We start from the raw sequence: 19,912 nt of genomic DNA, 5'->3' as shown, positions 1-19,912 counted from the left end.
AGGACACGTCTGGGTTATCCTTTCTCGGCTCCAGGTCATCGGAGTCGACGCGCTCAACGAGGTCCAGCCGTAGTACACTAACAAACTCGGAGGTTAGTGCAGAAGTGATGTCCATGGTGAGCGCGCGAAGGTGTGCAGGTAGAGAGGTGAAGGCCTTGAGCGAAGATAGAGGTATGTGGACAGCAGGTCTTGACGGAGGCTTCGGGCTTTCCGGTGGTGATTCGGGGACCGGCGGTAGTGGGGAACGGGTACCCTGTCGAGAAGGTACTGCTGGCCTAGACGGCTCTGCGCTAGGCTTGCTTGTGGCAACTGCGCGGTGGAATCAGCATCCCATAACCGGTCCAGCTCGTCGATGACATCCAACGCCTCTCCCCACTGTCCTGCCGCGACCAGCTCTTTGCGACACCCATCATGTCCACGACACCTCCTACTACCTTCACGCCCTCTTTCACCGAATCCATGTTCCGCAGTTTGCACTCCCTTCGGACGACCTCCAACCCTTTCCTTGCTCCCTTCTCGTCCACATCCTTCAGCAAGCCACGCAGCTTCCCGATCCGATCTAGACACTGCTCGGACTCGGTTTGCAGGTCTTGGAGGTTGGATAGCGCGGCGAAGAACGACGTCGAGCGAACGGAGATCTCGCGCACAAGGTGTTGTTCTATCGTGTCCGCGTGGTGCGAGAGCTTCTCGAGTAGAGGTAGCGAGTACGAGAGTGCCGAGGGGTCTGCGTCTGCTGAATCGCCGTTCTCTCCTTGCTCCGTGACAGCATTGAATATGCGGGGTCTCCGAGGTTGAAGCTGGGGTCAAAGAACACCTGGGGTACGCTCTCGAGCGGAGGCGGCGACCGGCCTGATTGAGCACGGGGTGTCCGCGGGAGGTCATTGTCATCGAAGGAACCTGACGGCCGAGGTGTCGTAGGCAATTGCGCAGTGCCTTCTCGACCCAGCTCTGCGTTATGCTTGAAGCGCTCCCATTCGGGGCCTACTGCGTGCAGATACGCGTCGAAGTCCTTCCGGCGTACGCGCGGCAGGTCGGCTGGAGGCACAGAGGGAAGGCTGGAGTGCGCCTTGGGAGGTGCAGAGCGTCTCTGAGGGCTATTCACGACAGTGGAGATCGCTGTAGACGATGAGTCGCACTACGCCAGCAAGGCGTTCGTAAACGTACCGTGGAACCCATGCTTCGCGCTACTCCATTCTGCTGGTAGAGCTCCGAGCTGTAGAGATGCCAACGACGCGTTACCGTACAGGTCATACGGCGTCGCATTGCCGAAGTAATCTGCGTGCCCTTCTGTAGTGGCCGAGACACTCCCAGGGCCTGTCTTGCGTGCTGATGTCGGATCCCATGTGAAGCGGTATGGTCGAACTTGGGACGACGATGGTAGCTCGGCAACTGGTGTAGGCGGTCGAGAGGGTGTCGAGCTGTCGTCCGACATGGCAAGGTTTCCTCACTGTGAGCCTGCAGGGTATGGAACACGACGCGGGTCCCTGGGAGTAGTTAGCAATTCGAGGAAGCGTGGAGGTCGAGGACGCGCCGGCCTGTGCACGGGAGTCAAGCATGAAATAGCCTCAATAGCTGCTTTGGAGACCTGTTACTTGCCGAGGATGGAGTCACAGCGATGAGTGTGCACAATGAAGCAGGCTGCGCGCTGTAACGCCGAACTCGATTCGGTACAGGCTCACAGCTATTGGCTTACGTCAGCATACGTTGGCGTTGAATGCCACATATGGTAATCATAGTCTACCGTGCAGTCCAAGTACAACCTTCCGAGTTCTCTTCACCCAACCCAACGCCACGGATTCCGGAGCCTCGTCGAGCAGCTTGAACCTGACAGGGTGTGAGGTGCTGCGATAACAACTCCTGCTTTTGATGTTGAGCTCATCTGCGCTGCCGTCTCTTTCCTTACCGAAACCGCTCCGCCATTTCTTTGCTCTCTTCCCGCTGTATACTCACCCACCGGTCTTGTCGTTTTATACTGCTCGCGCGGTTGCAGCACCCACCCTATGGATACATCCCCTCGTAACGAGAGCCCGGAGCTCGAAGACCTACTCAGTCGCGACGTGGAATGCCTGAAGTGGCAGGCATACCTCGCTTTGCGCGGCCTTTCCAAGATTCATGTGCGGTGGGACGTAACGGAGGACGGCGCAGTGGATGGTCGTTTCCCCAACCTACACGTCCCATTGGAGGGCGGCGACTCTGGCGGAGAGCTACTCACTGCACACCTTATTCCGGGCTGGGTCGACGGGCAGGTGGACGGCGGACAAGGCGAGTTGGAGGGGTACGTGGATGAAGCAGCGCGTGATGAGAGTCGCGCGTGGGTGTCGTTAATGGAGGGCAACGTTCATGCAGCTCTGGTGCGTAAATCCTCGATCTCCCATCGTCTTGTGAGACTGAGCGGTATGGTACACAGGCAATGTCCCAGCCATCTCCGTCCATGTTCTCTGCGCTCTTCGTACCCTTCCCATCCAAGCACCGCGCCCTGAATACGATGCTCAATCCCCCGCCTGCTCCCCTGAATGGGTTTGGAAGCATCCTTCCGCCGTACGGCACTCACGTGGATCGCAATGCGGTTATGCTCCAGTACCGGGATGCCATTTCATCTCTATCCGAGCGTCTCGGAACAGACAAGTGGTTCCTTGGATCGATGTATGTCTCGTTGAGGTTGCGATCCGATGACCATCTGACATAGGGATTTGCCGTAGCACACCGACTGCTCTAGACGCGCTCGTCTTCGCTTATCTGCACTGCATCTTGCACTCGAGAGACAACGCGGTGCGTATCGAGGTCGCCCGCCGCGTCAACTTGGTCGCATGGGAGCGCCGCGTGCAAGGGCAAGTGCGCGCTGCATTCCAGCGCCGTCTGCTTACATAGCTGGCCTCTGCGAAGTTTGGGTTACCATGGACCGAGCATTAGGACTCGCGATGTGTGATAGACACCTAACCACACTGTTCCCACACAATACAGCCGACTTAACTCGGAGACGTCAGATCTGCACAGCTTGTGCGTCTACCTTTCATCAACCACAACCACGACACCGTCAGAGTACGAGGCATCGTTGACTTGAGTCTACTTCGCAGCAGCATCTTCGGAACACTGAGCCAGCCATCCGGTCGGTGAACCATATATACGCCTATGTCCGTCGACCTAGCCAGTCAGCATGCACTCTTGATAAACCATGTTGATCACCTGCGACCCGCATGGTTTGTCTACCACCGATTATGTCCGCTAAAACAACGCTAACTCATGCATGCGCAGGAGTCGCTGCGCCAATTGCTGCAGTTCTGCCAGCCGTATGTAACGGCGCGTCGAGATAACAATATACCGTTCCATCTGGTAGGATTTGTCCTCCACGCTGACAGGTGACCACATCGCGCCTATGCATGAGTCACTGGCTCATCATCTTGACGCAGGTGGCTCTGGAGTCTACATCAGTCAATAGGGACATGGAGGCATTTTGACACTACGACGGTGCTTACTAACCTACTCCGTATTGGAGAAGAATTGGCGAATCTGTACAATTCGTGCCCGAGCATCTTCTTCGAATTGGTCGGTGATGTACCTAGAGCATTTTGCATTGTGCACCCGGCTCACTATTCCATGGACAGCAAAGCTCGTCCCGGATATCTTCACCGACGACGCTCGCAAATTCGCAAGCAAAGTATGAGATGCAAGACAAAATTGCCTTACTCAAAGGGTGTCTGAACTCAAGTGCAGAGGTTGAGAAGCTCATGAATGCAGACGCAGACGATGCTACAGCACTCATCGACGTCCTTGATGACGTGGGTACCACAATCGTACGAACCTCCAGATTTTTTGAGCTCATTCATCTCTCAAGGCTATGAACTCCATTGAACCCTATGACAGACTCTACAGTACGGTGTTTCATACTCTACGCAAGATATGTGTCAAGCAGGGTATCCTCCCGACCTCACTTTCTGCCGCGACGCGGGACCTGCTCGTCCCCAAGGACGGCCCGGTGGCTTTCGGTGGCTTTGCAGAAGTCTGGCGTGGCCGCCTCGGCAGACAAGACGTAGGCGTGAAGGTCATCAGGATAGCTGCGAAGGGTTCCGTTGATTCTGTCCTAAAGGTCAGTGCCGGCATAGCTGGTTGCAGTGACTTTGGGCCGCTAACCCAGCCGTCAGAGTTTTTGTCGGGAAGCGATCACCTGGAAACGACTCTCGCACGCTCGTGTTGTCCCATTCTTCGGTATAGACCGACAGCATTTTCCGCTAAGCATGGTTTGCAAATGGATGATCGGTGGTGATATCATATCGTTTGTGAAGGACAACCCCAAAGCAAATCGACCCCTTCTGGTCAGGATATCCGACTTTGCTATTGCGTCGTACTGAGGTGATTTCTAGATTCTGGATGTCGCTCATGGCCTGGAATATCTTCATTCAACCACGGTGGGCATAGTGCATGGTGACCTCAAGGGAGTATGTACAGTTTTATACTGTGCTGATGTACAACACGCTGACCGTCGGCTTCTCAGGCAAATATCTTGATTGATGAGCACAGACGTGCCTGCCTGTCCGACTTCGGACTGACGACCATCCTCTATCAGCCAGAGACAATTCACATAGTGACAAACGTGTCTGTCTTTGCCTCGACGGCACGGTGGATGGCACCTGAGCTCCACGACCCTGATAAGTTCGGCCTCGAACATGGCAATCCGACCAAAGAGAGCGACATCTACTCATTCTCCATGGTCATGTGGGAGGTTCGTCACGCCTCGGCTCTCGTTATAATGTCGATCCGACATACGTTTACAAGGTCTTCACTGAACGTTTTCCGTTCGACGAAAGCCGACTCGATGCACAAGTGATCAACAAGGTACTCACAGGGAAGCGACCATTACGGCCCACAGAGTCACCCCCGCTTTCAATGTCCAGCGAAGTGTGGGGATCATGGAGAAGTGCTGGAGGGAGGATCGGCACAAGCGTCCACGGATATCTGTGGTACTTCTGGATCTGAAGAGAGCATTCTACTTCAACGACAAAAGCATTCCGATTCCACACCATCTCGAACTTGACCGATATACTGGCCCGTCGAAGGATGATATTGTCCCGGGGACCATCGAAAGGCGCTTGAAGATCACTCTTATACCAACTTTGATCATTGGTATGTCAGTTGGTGGGCCGTTGGAGATTTGGCTAATACGTCACTGGCCAGACATTCTCCCGGAGAAACAAACCGTCGCGGCCGGCAAGTGGCTCATGAATTACACCTTATCCTGGGAACGATGTCGCGTGTTTCGTCCACTTGAGCATCATAGGGGGGACATCAAGACCTCTTGGAGATGCAAAGACGGCAACAATGAGTCCCCTTGGGACTGCAGAGTGAGCAAACACGATTCGCGAGACCTCACGCTGGATCAGCTCTGGCATTATCGTGCCGTCAACAAGTATTCGATAGAAATGCTGTACGTCCTACTGTGTCTTTCCATTCACGATTCTGCGACGATAACGTGCACTTCATGCGCAGATACGTACCAGAACTCAAGTCGGCGAAGATGCTGTCGGAATATTCTCCGACCGAGTCTGTATGGTCGGTACGCTATCGATACCCCTTCTTCCAACGAGAACGACAGTTCTACATTTCTCAAACCATGTTTTTGGATAAGAAAGCCAGGAGAGGGTTCGCGTTTACATCAATGTGGATATTTGACTGAGTGCTGATGATCCATCGCACGATAGCATAGTAATCTATCGTCCCGTGGAGCTTCCAGGAGAGCGCATCCCGAGTGACGTCGTAGTCGGACGATACGCCGGCGCCGAACAATTTGCAGAGCTCGACAATGGACAGATTGAATGGCGATTAGCGGAGACCTGGGCACTGGGGGGAAACTGGACGCCATCCAACCGCCCTAGGGACGGTGCAATAGCGCAGGTCGGTTTCAATCTATATTCGCCGTTGAGGCTGGATCAATATCTACTTACTGGGATCTCCGACAGACTGTAGTGGACTTTTTCAAGTGGTTCAATGCCACTGTCAGTACGGAGCGACGGCGGTCATGGCCGAACTACGCCCCAGACTACCCCCCAGGTTGATGAAGCCCTTCTCCGGTACATCCACAACACCGGCCGCTTACGGAAACCTCGAGTTGAAGGACAGGACGGCGAGGGGATACGGTCACACCCCAGAGGGGTTGCAGCGGATGCGCGAGTCGACACCACGGCCAATTCATTTCAATTCCTCGCTCTATATTATCATACTTTACCCGAAGCCTGGCGGACGGCTATGCTACGCGACGAAGACAGGAGGAGCTGGCGAAGATACGATGCATGTAATGTCTACATGGGGCTTCGCCCTCAGTGACAATAAAGGGATTTGCACGGAGCCATCCAAATCGTCTGCGTCCTGTACAGCTCACGGCGTACGGACAGCAAAAGACAACAGAGATGCCAAAATTCGGTTCCACTAGATCATACAGTACTAATACATACATTGTGATACACATCCTAAACAAACCGTCCAAGACACCCCTCGACAAGCATATCACACCTGCACATCGACCTCGCCCTCCTCTGCCTCCGTCATCCTCACCCACACGCCACCCTGAACTTCAAGTCAGCCACCCACCGACATAGCATCGAGACGAAGCATGGAAGCACACGCACCGTTGCGTAGAGCGTCAAGTGCGATTTCGGCCAGACCTTCTCCTTGCCCTTCCTGCCGGGCGCGCGCGCCCACTCCTTCGGGGGCAGCGTGCTCGGGGGCGCTGCATCCGGCGCGAGCTCCATCGTCGAGAAGCGCTGCAGGAGCTTGATCAGGAAGAACGACATCTCGTTGTATGCGAACTTCCGCGCGCGGGGAGTCAGCGCTAGGCGGATCTGTGAGGCAGAGGGAGGGGCGCACCTGCTGCCCGAGGCAGATCCGCGGCCCGGCGTTGAATGGGAGGAAGATGAACGGATTGGGAGTGAGGTATTTGTTCACGCGGTCGTCGAGGAATCGGTCGGGATCATATTCCTGAGCTATTTCGGTGGCCTGTCGGTCATGCCCGACTATATGCGTGGAGGTGCGCACCATCGGGACCCCAGTACTCTTCCCTGCGGTGCATAGCCCATACTGAGTATGACACACTACCGTTGAAGCGTCTCAGATGATGGGCGGGCTCCTCGAATGTTACACAATACGTACAGTACTTTGGCGGGGACGTAGAACGGCTTGCCATTGGCGTTCGGGAGAAGGCCTTCGTTCAACGACGCGCTATGTTCACGCGAAGTGCAACACGATGAGAAATTCGAGGACATCCTGAGCTGCTTCAACGAAGCTCACCGGAGATTGAATGGCCTGTGATCCGTGAAACATCAATCCTCTGTGCCACGGGTGATATGGAAGACCTCACTGACACAGCAGGGTACAAACGCAGAGTCTCGTTGATGACAGCCCGCAAGTAGCGCATTTCCTTGATATTCCCGTACGTCGGCCTCTGCTTCAAACCCACCTTCTCGAGCACTTCCGCGCGCAAGCGCTTGAGGACGTCAGGGTGCATGGCCAGAAGATACACCGCGAAGGTCAGCGTAGTAGCTGTCTACATAAGTGGTCCAGCAATCAGATCTCGGTCTCAGCAAAGCGTCCCGTTCTGTGGTCGGCTGCTACTAACCGTATCACGTCCCGCAAGCAGGATGTTGAGCACCTCGTCATGCAATACTGTCAAGTCTGCAATAACACCGCTCAGCGCACCCGCACACCCGTCAAACGCCCAGACTCACCGCTCGTGAATTTCGCCAGATGGTCCATCAGCGTCTCGCCGTCCTCAATCTCATCCGCATCCTCCCCAGTCTTCCCATCACTAACCCGGGCCTTCTCCCTCGCCCTCTCCGCCTTCTTCCGGAGCGCCTCTTCGAGGATAGGATGCAGATATTCGTCCACGACACGCATGTGTTCGCGCGTCTTGTCCTCGCGCATCTCCGAGAGCGGCCAGACCTTGCCCATCGTCGCGCGCTCCGCGCAGAGGTGCTCCGCCTTCGAGAACGCCGTCGCGAATGCCTCCGCCTTGTCCACCCCCGGGACGGTCGGCGACGGCGGCGCGGCGGAGGCGTAGGGGAAGGGCGAGGAGGGCGAGGCGGCAGAGATGTTGTGTGGGTAGGGGAGGGTAGAGCGGAGGGAGTGGACGCATGCGCCGAAGAGGAACTCCGTAGCGGAGTCGAGGGTGAAGCGCGAGACGAGGTCCTGGAGAGAATAGCAATAATTGGATGAGAGATATTTGAGGATCAGAGGAGACGAACATACCTGGAAGTCGATCGCGTAGCCTGCGCAGAAGCGCTCTCTCATCTTGTCCAGGGCAGCTTCTGCGTACGGTCATTATCAATCCGTGCTCATCGACTGTACATGGAGGGAGAAGGCTCACCAGCATGTCTGTCAAAGAGCTCAAAGTGACTGATGCGATCCTTGCTGAAGAAAGGACGCGTCATCGAACGGTGCCATCTGTGGATGGAAAGCGTATGTGTTGGACATCTATGATCGCTTGGGACGAGTATATGCGCACTTCCACATGTCCCCTACAGGTAGCATCTCAAAACTTGAATCTGATGCATTGGGAACGGTACTGTTACTTACCGTCCGAGTTGAAGACCCCGGTCCCCAATACAGAGCTCATTTGTTCTTGGAAGACTTCACCTGATAAATGGGCAGCGATCAGTACCATCGCTTACTCAGGTGCTCTGTGCGACACTGACCTTTTTCGTAGTTCTGGAACTCAGTGGCAAGGATAGTCTGACACAGATTCGTTACGCGCATGCCCGCTGATAACTTCGCTGACTGCTTACTTTAATGATAGCGGGATCGCATGTCATGATACCAAAGTCCCATAGGACGTTGAACCGATAGGTATGACCGAGCTGTCCAAACTTCTCTAGTAGGATGTCGCCTGATATGCACAGATTAGCTCGCGCGCACTCGCTATCGTTGTGGATACATGAAAAGTTACAAACCTGGGTATCCGTGTCTGAAGCTCTGCAATACGGCCTGGAGGACATCCAGGTTTCCGGGCCACTTACCACTCCAGCCAGGCGCGATGATGGCGCCCTTACGTTCCGCGGCACGGTAGATCCGCCAGTACCTGATCCGCACTGCCACAAAGGCGACGAGAGGGATGATTCCGAGCGCCGACAGCCATACGATCCACGCAGGGATCGCCCAGCCGGCATAACGGTCAAGGAGGTAGGCAGCAGACACGACGAGGACGGGATACTTGCCCACCACGACGAGCGCACGCAGCAGCAGACGTTGCCCTGGACCAAGCACCATCGTGCACGATGTCGCGGGAACGGAAAGGTGGGAGGAGACAGAGGGTCGTATATAAGCAGAACCGGGACTGATGCTGGACCCGGATCGGCCGTGAGCGTTTCATGGGATGTGTGCAGTGTATCACAGGTCAAATATTGGCCCCGCAGCTGTGAGAGCTGCGGTGGCGCTCAGTCGAAGTCGAGTGCCCTCAAGACATTGATTGCTTGCTGCGGTCGCCCTAGCTGGAGTCGCCGCACAAACCCCTGCCTGTACGTCAGCGATGCCGTTCTAGAACATAACAGAAGAGAACATGCACAAAACCAAAGCTGAGTGCATTGTCGGTCGGGGCTGCTTTTCTTCTGACTTTACAGAGGCTTGCGAGTTACCGCGTCAAGATTCGAAGCCATGTACACGTGAACAGCCTGGTCATGAGAACACACCGCAGCAGCCGCTAAAAATGCATTGCCAAGCTGGGAAATGGGGAAGAATCTTGTCCAGTAAAGACGCGAGAGACTCACCGGAGTCGTGGTACAGAAAGTGCGACGTTGAACGACGACGTCGACTCGGAAAGGCCGATCGCAACAATAGGCGATCGAGGATACCAGATCTCGATCCTCCCCACTGATTGAAGTCCCCGAACGGTTGTTCGCAGCGCTAGTACTTTACGACCACATCATGACTGCCTCCAATTAGGTCGTAAGTCGGCCTATTGTACATGTGGGCAGCTGCTGACGTGCATCCACCTGTTCTATCGATACAGCGGAAAGAGTTCGGATACGAAAGTGAGTCGAGAAAACGAGACTATGGATACAATGGGGTATAGCAGCAATTATTGCTGAGCATGACAACATGTAGTCATTGTTGGCATGACCGGAGAACGCGAGAGCAAATGCTCGCACTCACCCGGAGTGGGCGCAAAACCGGTCGGGACGTCCACCGGCGTCAGAGCTTCTCCAGAAGGCCCTTTAGCATCTTTTGCTTGGAGGCCGCGGAGCCCTCCTTGTCTAATTCCTTGCTCTTCTTCTCCAGCGCCGCAATAGCGCGCTCGACGTCAGCTGGCAGACCTTCGAGAGCGCCTTTGGCGCGTTCGGCTTGCATGCATGACGGAGGATCCAACGCTTAGCGACGGCGGCCCGCCATCAACAGAAATGAACGGATACTCACCGCACTGATCGACGTCCTGCTGTAGGATTACCCATAATTCGTCGCGCCGAGCGTACGCTTCTTGTAGTTGGTCGACAATGCGTTCCATGTTATGCTGAAAGCAGTACGTCAGGCTTTGAGATCAGTCTCAAACGATGCTGTCCTGAGAGACAGGAGGGAGTACCTGACAATCAGTGTAAGCCGTCTTCAGCTCGTCCTCGTCGCGGATCGCCATATTCTCAACTTTCTTGCAGACCTGATCGAACGTCATGATACCGGCACCGAACGCGAGATCGACTGTGTGATAGGGGTAATATTATTGAATACATGCGTGCCGCATCCGCGAACTTACCCTTGTCTTCCAGCAGACCGTGGACTTCCTTCACGCGAGCGATGACAGGAAGGAGTGTCTCGCCAAGATACTCCCTCATCGCCGCGCCTTGTGCAGCCATAGGAGCTTTGAGCTTGTTCGCCAAGGCTGCTACTTCCTCTTGTTCGTCGACCGCAGGACTGTCGAGACGTAGCATATGATCACTCGTCCGTCACAACTAAGGACATCACACACGTTTCTTGAAGCATCGCGACGAGCGTCGACTCGTCGTCCCAGTCCATGCTGTCGTCCTCATCCCGTCTGTGTGCGTGCTTACGGTATGCAAGCTCCTCGTCCCGCTCGAGCGCATCAAATTGGCGGTCGAGGTGGGTGTATGCGGACTGTTCTTCCTCCTCGTCCTCGAGGGGGTCTTCCTTGATTGGCGCCAGCTTGCTCCGAGACTGCAGGAAGCGGTTCGTGTTCACATTTCTCGCCGCGGGATGGATGGCCGCAAGGGGCGACTTCTGCGGTGTTTTTGCTGTGCGGCGGCCTCAACATCGATTCCACAGCAAGAAGATAGCAGACCGTCTACACACCGTATCGCGCACTAGCTACTTTCTGAAACCGAGAAGCATGGGGGGAGGTCTTCTGGACGAGCTGCGTCTGTTGGCGGACCATGGCGGGGAACGCTGGGCCGAGAGAGCGCCACGCGCGGGTGAGAGATTCGCGGCGGCAGAAGTCGCGACGCGGGCACGTGACGGTGATGGCGGGGGCCCAAAAAGGGAAGGTCCAGGGCGGGCGCTTGGGTGATGCCAACGACCTGATCCCGCGCCTCCACCTCGTCTCGCCCGACACTCTGCCGCTCCTTTGCCCTCTTTCCTTCCCTCTTTTTTTGGAGTGTCTCGCAGCTGCGACAGCCACGCGCGCCCCCGCCGCCTGCTACGCCAAGTGTACAGAAGGGCAGGGCCTACTTCGTGCTGTCTTTTCTGTCCTTTTCCTACCCGACCCGCCCTCGCCCTAGCCTCGCCCCGCCCACACCATGAGCTCCCGCCAGTCGAAGGTATCCACGTCCGAGCTCAAGCTCCGGAGGCTCCTCGAACACAACCAGCGGTTGAGGGAGGACCTCGCGAGACCCCGCATACGTGTTAGCGAAGCCAGTGTGAGGTACGTGGCTCGGCTACAGCGGGTGAAAACTGAGGTGACGCATACTTGGTGTTTGTAGCTTGATCAACTATTGCAAGAACACACAGGACTACCTCGTAAGTATGATCTTCAGGGTACCTCGCGTCATGTTAAATACCCGTGCGGGTCTTGTGCGGCTTGACGTGTCTTGCTGTGTTGCACTGGCGGTCCGCAGGTGGAATGCTATGAGAACAGACAGCATTTGCCAGCGCCAGCGCTGGTGGGCATTGAATTACCGATGGGCGCACCTCAATTGGATTCATGTTGTGATCCGTCATCGATAGTATTCACCTCAGCTGCCGCGGAACATGTCTTGTTCGTGCCGTCATGATGAGCACTGCGTCGAAGAGCTGATGCCTTGTTATCCGTGGCCGTGGTCATAATGCTAATCATCCTGAACTGAACAGGTACCATCAGTATGGGGAACCGTTAGCAAAGCGGAGGATCCGTTTGGTGCACCACAACCATCGAATGGCTGCGGATGCGTCGTCATGTAGTCACCTTCGTGGTGAGTTCTGTCGCTGTCTAAATGGTCCGCAATGCAGCAGGCCTGATATGTTGTGCGTAGAAAATCGCTGCATGCAGCAGCAGCCTCACCCCTACCTCCGCTTGCGCCCGCGCTACGAGCCGCCTCTCAAATATGCGCACCCTGCTCTCCGCCGCCTCGCGACCCTACACTTCTGACGCGCCGCCCCGTCGTATGTCGTGTCACCCCGGACAGTCACATCCTCAGCATCCGCATTCAGCTTACACTTTGGCATTTCGCATTAGTACATATGGATAACCCTATGCATCCTACTTGGTCTTCGCCGTCTTAGCTCGTCGTTACTGCTTTGCATTAGTACACGGATCGCGTCCTTCATTCACATGTATACCTACGCCGAGTTTCCCGCCTCCCCTAATGCACTTCGTTAGCACGGTGGGTGATGGACTGCGACGAGTGTTCTTGGGCGACCGGGGCAGGTGCGTCGTCCGACCGCCCGGTCGTGTCACGCGTGTGGGTCTGGGAGGGATCAGACGGGCAGACGCTGGTGCCATATCAGGAGGCAAGCGCCGACCTGTGCAGCCCTGAGAGAAATCAAGCCTCTCCTTCTCCTCCGACCGTATCGTCGCCCTCTTCCCCCGCCAGCCCCCCTTTGTTGTATTTATCCCTTCTACGCGTTCCCGCCCTCTCGTCGGCGCACGCACTCGTCTGTCGGTCCACCCCGCGCGGCACGCTCGCTCGACCTGACTGGCCCAGCACTGTCTGGACCCCAACTGTGACTGCCGGTGAGCAGGGCAAGGCACGCCGCGCACGACCATATATCTGACCTCTTACGCGGCCGTCGCCTCGCCCTCGACCCCCTGTGTCCCAGAGTGTCGTACGACGACCACCAGCCCATTCAAACGACCACCCACTCCCTCCCATCACTCGCCCTCCGTCACTCGCCCCCACCCTTCAATCAAAGATGAACGGCCGACCGCACAAGCAGTCAATGTCGGAGCTCAAGCTTCGGCGGCTCACAGAGCATAACCAACGGCTGAGGGAGGATTTGGCGAGGCCAAGGATAAGGGTCAGCGAAGCTAGCGCAAGGTGCGTACATGCCGTCGCGTACACTCCCAGCGAGTGCTCACTCCTCTGCCTGCACGACAGCCTGATCCGCTATTGCAAAACAACGAAAGACCCTCTTGTGCGTAGCTCCGCCCCTCTTTGTCCCCAGTTCATATCCTCGGGCGCCCATGCATACATCGACACCGCTCGTTGCTTCGCGCCGGCTGTCGTGCTGACTCACGTTCATCCCGCAGGTACCATCTGTATGGGGCCCAGTAGCAAAGAACGAGGACCCGTACGCACAGCAAGGCGGAGGCGGAAAGGGATGCTGCGTCGTCCAGTGATACACATCCGCATCCCCACATCGCCTTCTCTGCTCTTTCTCTGTTCATACATTTATACCATCGCTCTTTTTATCCCCTCCATCAGTTCTCGGATTCCGCTCAATTTTCTTACTTGTCCCCGTATCCTTATGCATCGCGGGCGGAGATGCGCTCCCGCAGGTTCTGGTCTTGGCTGGATGGCTGTCGCCGTGGTTCTGTCTTGATGATGCTCGTACAATATCGACTCTCCTTCCCTTTCGCCGCCGGATGAGCGTCCAGTACAATAATGTAGTATACGTGGTCCTGCTCGCTTTGCCTTAGAACAATGCCCAACAACGCCGTCCGCTCGCTGCTGCCTTCCTCTTCCTCGACGTGCGCGCCCCTGCCTCGAGGTCCACCGCCTGCGCTCTCATGCCCGGTGCGCCGCGCCGTATGGACATGGCGCCTGTCTATATGTCCTGTGGTTCCACCGGGGACGTCGGATGACGTCCGGCATGCAGCTGCATCCTGCTCCTGATCAACGCCCGGTGAGATAACGCATGATGCTGATGCAGGTTGATGCGCGTGTTAGAGGTGCTGGTCTTCATCGTCGTAGCTCTCCTTCACGAGCCTATGTGAATGGTGAAAGTCAGCGACTGCTCATCGGTTAAAATCGATGCATGACTAGCCTGTAGATCGACGAGGGGGGGTGATCGCCACTAGAGCGGAAATAGAGTCCGGATGAGCGATCGGACCAGGACAAGGATGGGGAGACTCACTCGTTCGTAATGAAGACGTCGACGAGCTCCGGCCCGACATAGTCATAGTACGGATTGATGACGTCCACTTTGTCGACGAGCGGTCCTTCCTCGTACCCGAGCACGCTGCTCGGGTCCGCAAAATCGAGCGCCCCGTACTCGTGGTAGAGGTTCCATGCCGGCGTGAGCTTGAATTGACCCGTGCACACGACGACGGGCGTGCTGTGCGCGCGCGCTGCGGTCGCGGCGAGGAGGGTACCTGTGATCGCGAACATGCCGCCGTTGGCGAGGATTGCGTGTGCGCCGATGATTACTTTGTTCACGCGGGACATGATCGCGTAGATGGAGGAGTCGGGGACGAGGAAGGTGGAAATTCCTGCGTTGGAGAGCGAGGTTGCCATCTCGTGGCCGCTGTAGCTGTAGGACGGTGTCATTGAACAATATATGCACTGAGACTCGGTTGAGAACGTACGAAGGACCCGTCTCCGCGACGATGACGGTGTAATTGCGATAGTGCCCCGCGGACTTCAGGAATGCTTCGACCGTCTTGGAATGCCCAATCGTGAGGATGATTTCACTGAGAGCCATTGATCAGTCCCCTCTGCGAACTTCCTTGTGTACAAACGTACTCTGAATGGATATGATCCTTCGCCGTCTTCGAGACGTTGTCGTACACCGTCTCGAGCTCGTCCAGCACGTCCTGGATGGCCTCCATGAGCACCGGCTTCAGGCCCTTCGCGAACGAGTCCGGGTCATCTGGGTCATCCTCCTTTAGCGATATTGTCGCCTCAGACTTCTGTGCGACGATCTGCTTTCTGGGCTGGCCTTGCAGGACGAACTTGGAGATGGAGAACACGTTCCTTGTGGGTGCGGTGGCGGCGCCCTTCGCCGCGGTGTTGTACTCTTCGCGGATGTTGTGCAGCACTTTGCGGACGACGTTGCCGACGGTGTGTTCTGGCGACGAGAGGAATTGGGTAGGATCGTATTGGGCGTAGAGATACATCGCGCGCACCTTTCGGTTGAGCCTCGGCGAGCCGCTTGCCGACCTCACGGAGGAGACTCACAAGCTGGTCGATGTTGGAGAATCGCGCTTTCGCAACGACCTGGCGAAGTACCAGCACGGTCTCGAGCGCTGCCTCCCGAGAGCCCACCACCTGCCTGCAAGGACCGTGACATGAAATAAGCAAGTCGCATACAACCGCGAGGGTCTCCGATCGCTTGCCTTCTGCGCAACTTTGCTGCTAGATTCTCGACCGCGCGGGCAGCGGGTACACTGTGTTCTGACGACATGACTAGAATAGAGAGGTGGGGGGAAAGTCTGAAATGCAGAGAGACGCGGTATGCAAGTGTACTGCTGCCTCCCAATAGGCCCACTAGCGAAGCTTCTCAATGAGGTCGAGTCAATAAGTAAATCAGTTACTTACATAACAGACGCTTGAAACTACCTTAGCGGTCACTACTATATCGGGCCGGGATCTCGGCCACCTTAGCAGTCGGCCGCTTCTCGGAATGATTTCTCTAGCTCCTAGCCCTCAATCTATAGACTTCAAACTGTGTCAGGGAAAAGTACAGATGCATATTCAGCTTCTGAAATATATTTGAAGGTAAAAGACCAAGTGGTTGCAGTGACCGACTACCTAGTGCTGACCGAGATCTAGGCCCGATAGTATGGTAACTTACTATAATAATCTAAGCCGGTTCACGTTGCATGGCCGACTGGCAAAATGGCATCGCGTCTGACTACGATGGGTTGCTTATCTAATCAGCTGCTTACGTAAGCATCAGGAGACTGCAGGTTCGACCCCTGCGTCGGTCAATTAATCTTTTGGGAGAAAGTATCTTCCCAAATAGTTTTGCTAAATATGCATCAGGAAAAAACCCTCCCGTGAATGCGCCATAATGCACTGTTATTCTGCGGAATAGACAGTAATGACGTATGTTCCCGAGTTTTTTGAGAATAGCTTTTGTTAGCTAGTCCCCTCTCTTTCCAGTACGAATGCATAAGTAATATGGTGCATTCCGGAGCATGATCCGCTATTACTGTCTCATTGACTCGTAGTATTTTGCTAGTAGCATATTCCCTCGATGCTATGACAGACTTTACAGTTGATTGACAGCACGAATTGAGATTGAGCAACATTCAATTCATTGGGTGATACACTACGGAGCACAAAGACGCAAGGGTACTATACAGGCAGTACTGGGAATGGTATGTGATTACGTCTCGATTGTTCGAATCTACTCATCGGGTATATCATGCCAGTCCTATAAAGGCAAGGGCTGCGAATGAAGTAGCATGAGCTGTGCATACTAGTGACGAAACTACTAACCGGGTATTAGACGAACTCGCCCACATGCGCATACGACTCGGCGGCAGGCTCACAATCATGCGTAATGTCGATTCATCGACGTGTTCGGTGTGCGCGATGCTGAGAACACGTGAGGTAGCTTGTATCTGGTCGTGGCTTCGAACATCGCTGACACAGGCCTGCTACAGAGCTTCCTCTACTATCGGCTGCGTCATCCACGCAAGGAACATCCGGATTGCCAGGCCTCTCGAGGACGCGGAGGGCGGCTGCGTGGAGCGTTGCGCACCAACAAGCAGGCAGGTTCGCAGCCAGGCGGGCCATCATCGTTGCAATGGTTGGGCGACGAGAGCGAGCGTCCGTGCGAGTGGAGCATCGCACACGTGGCAGTACTAGTAGAGCCATTTGGCAGACGCGGCGAGAAGGATGGAGAGGAGGAAGATGTGAGCAGTGTGTCGGTCCGACTCGGGCCAGCTCTGGACTGTAGGCACTCACTCCGTGAACGGATCAGATGCGTACATCGTAGGCGAGCGAGACAGGCAAGATGACAGTACCTTGCCCACACAAGTTGGTACACGACAGTAGAGCCCCTGTATGCCAGCATGCAAGATTCACGTATACATGTCAGCAGGATTAAGACGGACAAAATGTTCTACGCACAACTTGTTGGACTGGAGCCCCATGTGGAGTCTACGCAGCAGCTAGCTGAGAGCGAGCGAGGTAAGGGCACGAGCGGCGATTCGTAGCACATCTGTGGTGCTCAACTGGGAGTGGTAGGAGGCCGTTCTGCATGGCAACAGCAGCTATGGGGTGGCATTTACTTGATGGAGGTTGGAGCGGCAGCGTGCGAGTAACGTGAATGTGGGCGGGTAGTTGACTCGACAGTTGACAGAACGTTGAGTACTGAGTACTGAGCAAGTGGACGCTCGAGAGTCGACGTGGCGTTGTAGCGACGTGGTCGATCAAGATCAAGTTTAGGGCAGGTCGTAATCTGACTCTGCGTAGTGGCGCCGTGTCTCTTGTCTCTGCTAGTCTCTTCCTCGCGATCCTCAACGCCCGATGTAGTACTACGCAACAAGCCCGCTGACTTAACAGTAGACGGATGCGCGGGAGGATACGTGGCTCAGGAGCCTCGCGAAAGGATGAGCACATGGTACGTACCTGCTGTCCATTTCACGACAATCTGTCTGCCCTTCCAGCCCCGCATCCCAACGCAATCCCAATGCGCGTCGTGCTCAGACGGCAGCTCGGGTACACCGTCGGCGTTCATCGGATACTCCAGCATGATCAAAGATCGCAGCCCACGTCGTGCTGTACCGCGCTGGGACAGCTAACCATGACAGTCGGTACGTCCCTGTTGGTGTGTGTGTACCCGTTCTGACAACCATTGGCAGCCCGTGACCTCGATCCCCCGCGCGCATTTGCAGAGCAAACGCCTCCGAGCACTGTTGCCTGGTACGTGACGGTCACGGAGGTCTCCCTCTCCCTCTCGCACTCCTTATCTCTGCTGACTCCTCTGCACGCCACCGTCTCAGCTCCCTCGCCCTGCCCATCACCCGGCCCGTGCCTCAGAAGCAGGCCACGCATCGCGTCACGGTCAGAATGTACCTTCAAAAAGGTCAGTGCGTGTGCTTCCGTTGTGACCACTAACCTCGTCGTGTCCGCACTTTTGGTAGTCAGCTCAAACGCGCGTCGCAGCCCATTTCGAATAGGTGAGTGAACACACGAGCCTGTTGGTACTGAGGTGGACGGGCAGACAGGCGGTTGAGTAGTGCGAGAGAGGACGGGCTAACCACGGGGAAAACAGGTAAGTGGGTGATTGTATATGCTGTTGTTTGTGCTGACGAAGGTGTTCATTCCGCCAGCATTACCTTCAGCACCAGCATTTGCTTGTCTATCCACCCGCCGCTTTCTTCTGTCCGTGCTTCCTCTCTTTCGCCCGCGCTTCCTTTCGCCCGCGGTCGCACGGCCTTTCGCACACCCGCTCGCACGGCCTTTCGCCCCGCCTGCTCGCCCGCCGCCCAACTGCTCGCGCTCCCTCGGCGACACGCATGGCGACCGGCAGCATGCACTGTGACGAAGACCACCACAGCCGTGCCCGCGTTCAACACGAGGATGGACTGACACCCAGCAATGCAACACGAGACGAACGTACCTATGCATACTCGCAGCATGACGACGACCCGCCCGCTCGCGCCATCTCGTCGTGCTCGCATGCGCGAGCCTTCGTAATGGTGACCATTGCCTGTGCGGCTGTGCCGGATGACTCGGATTCGCTCGTAAAACTACCGCAGATAGCGGAAACTCCGGCGCATACCGCACTTTCAGCAGTCAGGGTTGGTGATGACAACTGTCAGGCTGCACGAGAAGTACGTCCTACTCGAGGTGTAGCTTAAATAATGCAATATATCTTGTTACGAAGGGTCTACGAGTACATTGCATACACCTCAATGTTCTTGCGTCCTTTGCCTGAACGACTGATTCTGGCAATTACGTGGCTTCTCGTGCCATATGAGTATTTCTAGCTCGTAGCGAGAACTCAGTAGCATGTGCTCGTATTGCATTGTATTACGAACAGATTACGAATGTATGCACAGACGGTGTGTACAGTAGTGAATAATGCTGTGAATAATGTCAGAATAGTGGAGTATAATTTGGATGCTGCGTATTGTCGAGAATGTGAGCCAACACACCGTAATTCTCCGGAGAGGTTTTTCCTGATGTGTCTTGTCTGCAAACATTGAGATCCTCATACTTAGTTCCTCTCCCCAAGACACATTATGTAAGTGACTGGTAGAGATGTCTGTCTACTTACCTGCATGCGCTGTACTGATCCCTTCTGCAAACACAGCGGAGAAACCAGCTTGTACGGCTTCGCGACATTTGACTGCCCTATAAGCATGTAAATTAGTCAGGTTCAATGTAACTAAATATTCACGTAAGGCAACTGAACGTTGTAAGGCACGGCCTCTGATTGGTTTCCGGGAACATTCGTTACTAAGCTAATCTATACCAGTAACACACTGATATGTTAGGATCTCTTGCACATGGCAGTTTGTCCGCTGTGAAAGGCAGATACTTTCTAGAGTAGTCTTGTATAATCTATCGTGTCCATACAGTACATTGTGCATCTTATTCACGACGTAATATGC

The 19,912-nt window shown here is 55.4% G+C and overlaps 1 protein-coding gene and 1 non-coding gene across 2 annotated transcripts; one reads left to right on the top strand and one right to left on the bottom strand.

Moving 5' to 3' along the window:
- The first annotated feature begins 16,164 nt into the window (after window positions 1–16,164).
- On the top strand, window positions 16,165–16,270 carry B0H18DRAFT_t212. Its single transcript has one exon. It is a non-coding gene; the product is annotated as a tRNA-Arg (tRNA).
- A 2,085-nt stretch (window positions 16,271–18,355) lies between these two features.
- Window positions 18,356–19,195, bottom strand: B0H18DRAFT_1075708 (uncharacterized protein). Its single transcript, XM_048031239.1, has 3 exons — window positions 18,626–19,195; window positions 18,521–18,567; window positions 18,356–18,472 (listed from the first exon to the last, which is right to left on the bottom strand). Exons 1-3 carry the CDS (start codon window positions 18,974–18,976, stop codon window positions 18,442–18,444), a joined length of 429 nt encoding a protein of 142 aa, XP_047884372.1. The 5' UTR covers window positions 18,977–19,195; the 3' UTR covers window positions 18,356–18,441.
- Window positions 19,196–19,912: the final 717 nt, after the last annotated feature.

This window comes from Fomitopsis serialis, assembly GCF_022376445.1.
Source record: "Fomitopsis serialis strain Sig1Antser10 chromosome Unknown B0H18scaffold_616, whole genome shotgun sequence".
Taxonomy (NCBI): Eukaryota; Fungi; Basidiomycota; class Agaricomycetes; order Polyporales; family Fomitopsidaceae; genus Fomitopsis; species Fomitopsis serialis.
Note: the sequence above shows the minus strand (reverse complement) of the source record. Positions and strands in the feature narration are given on the sequence as shown.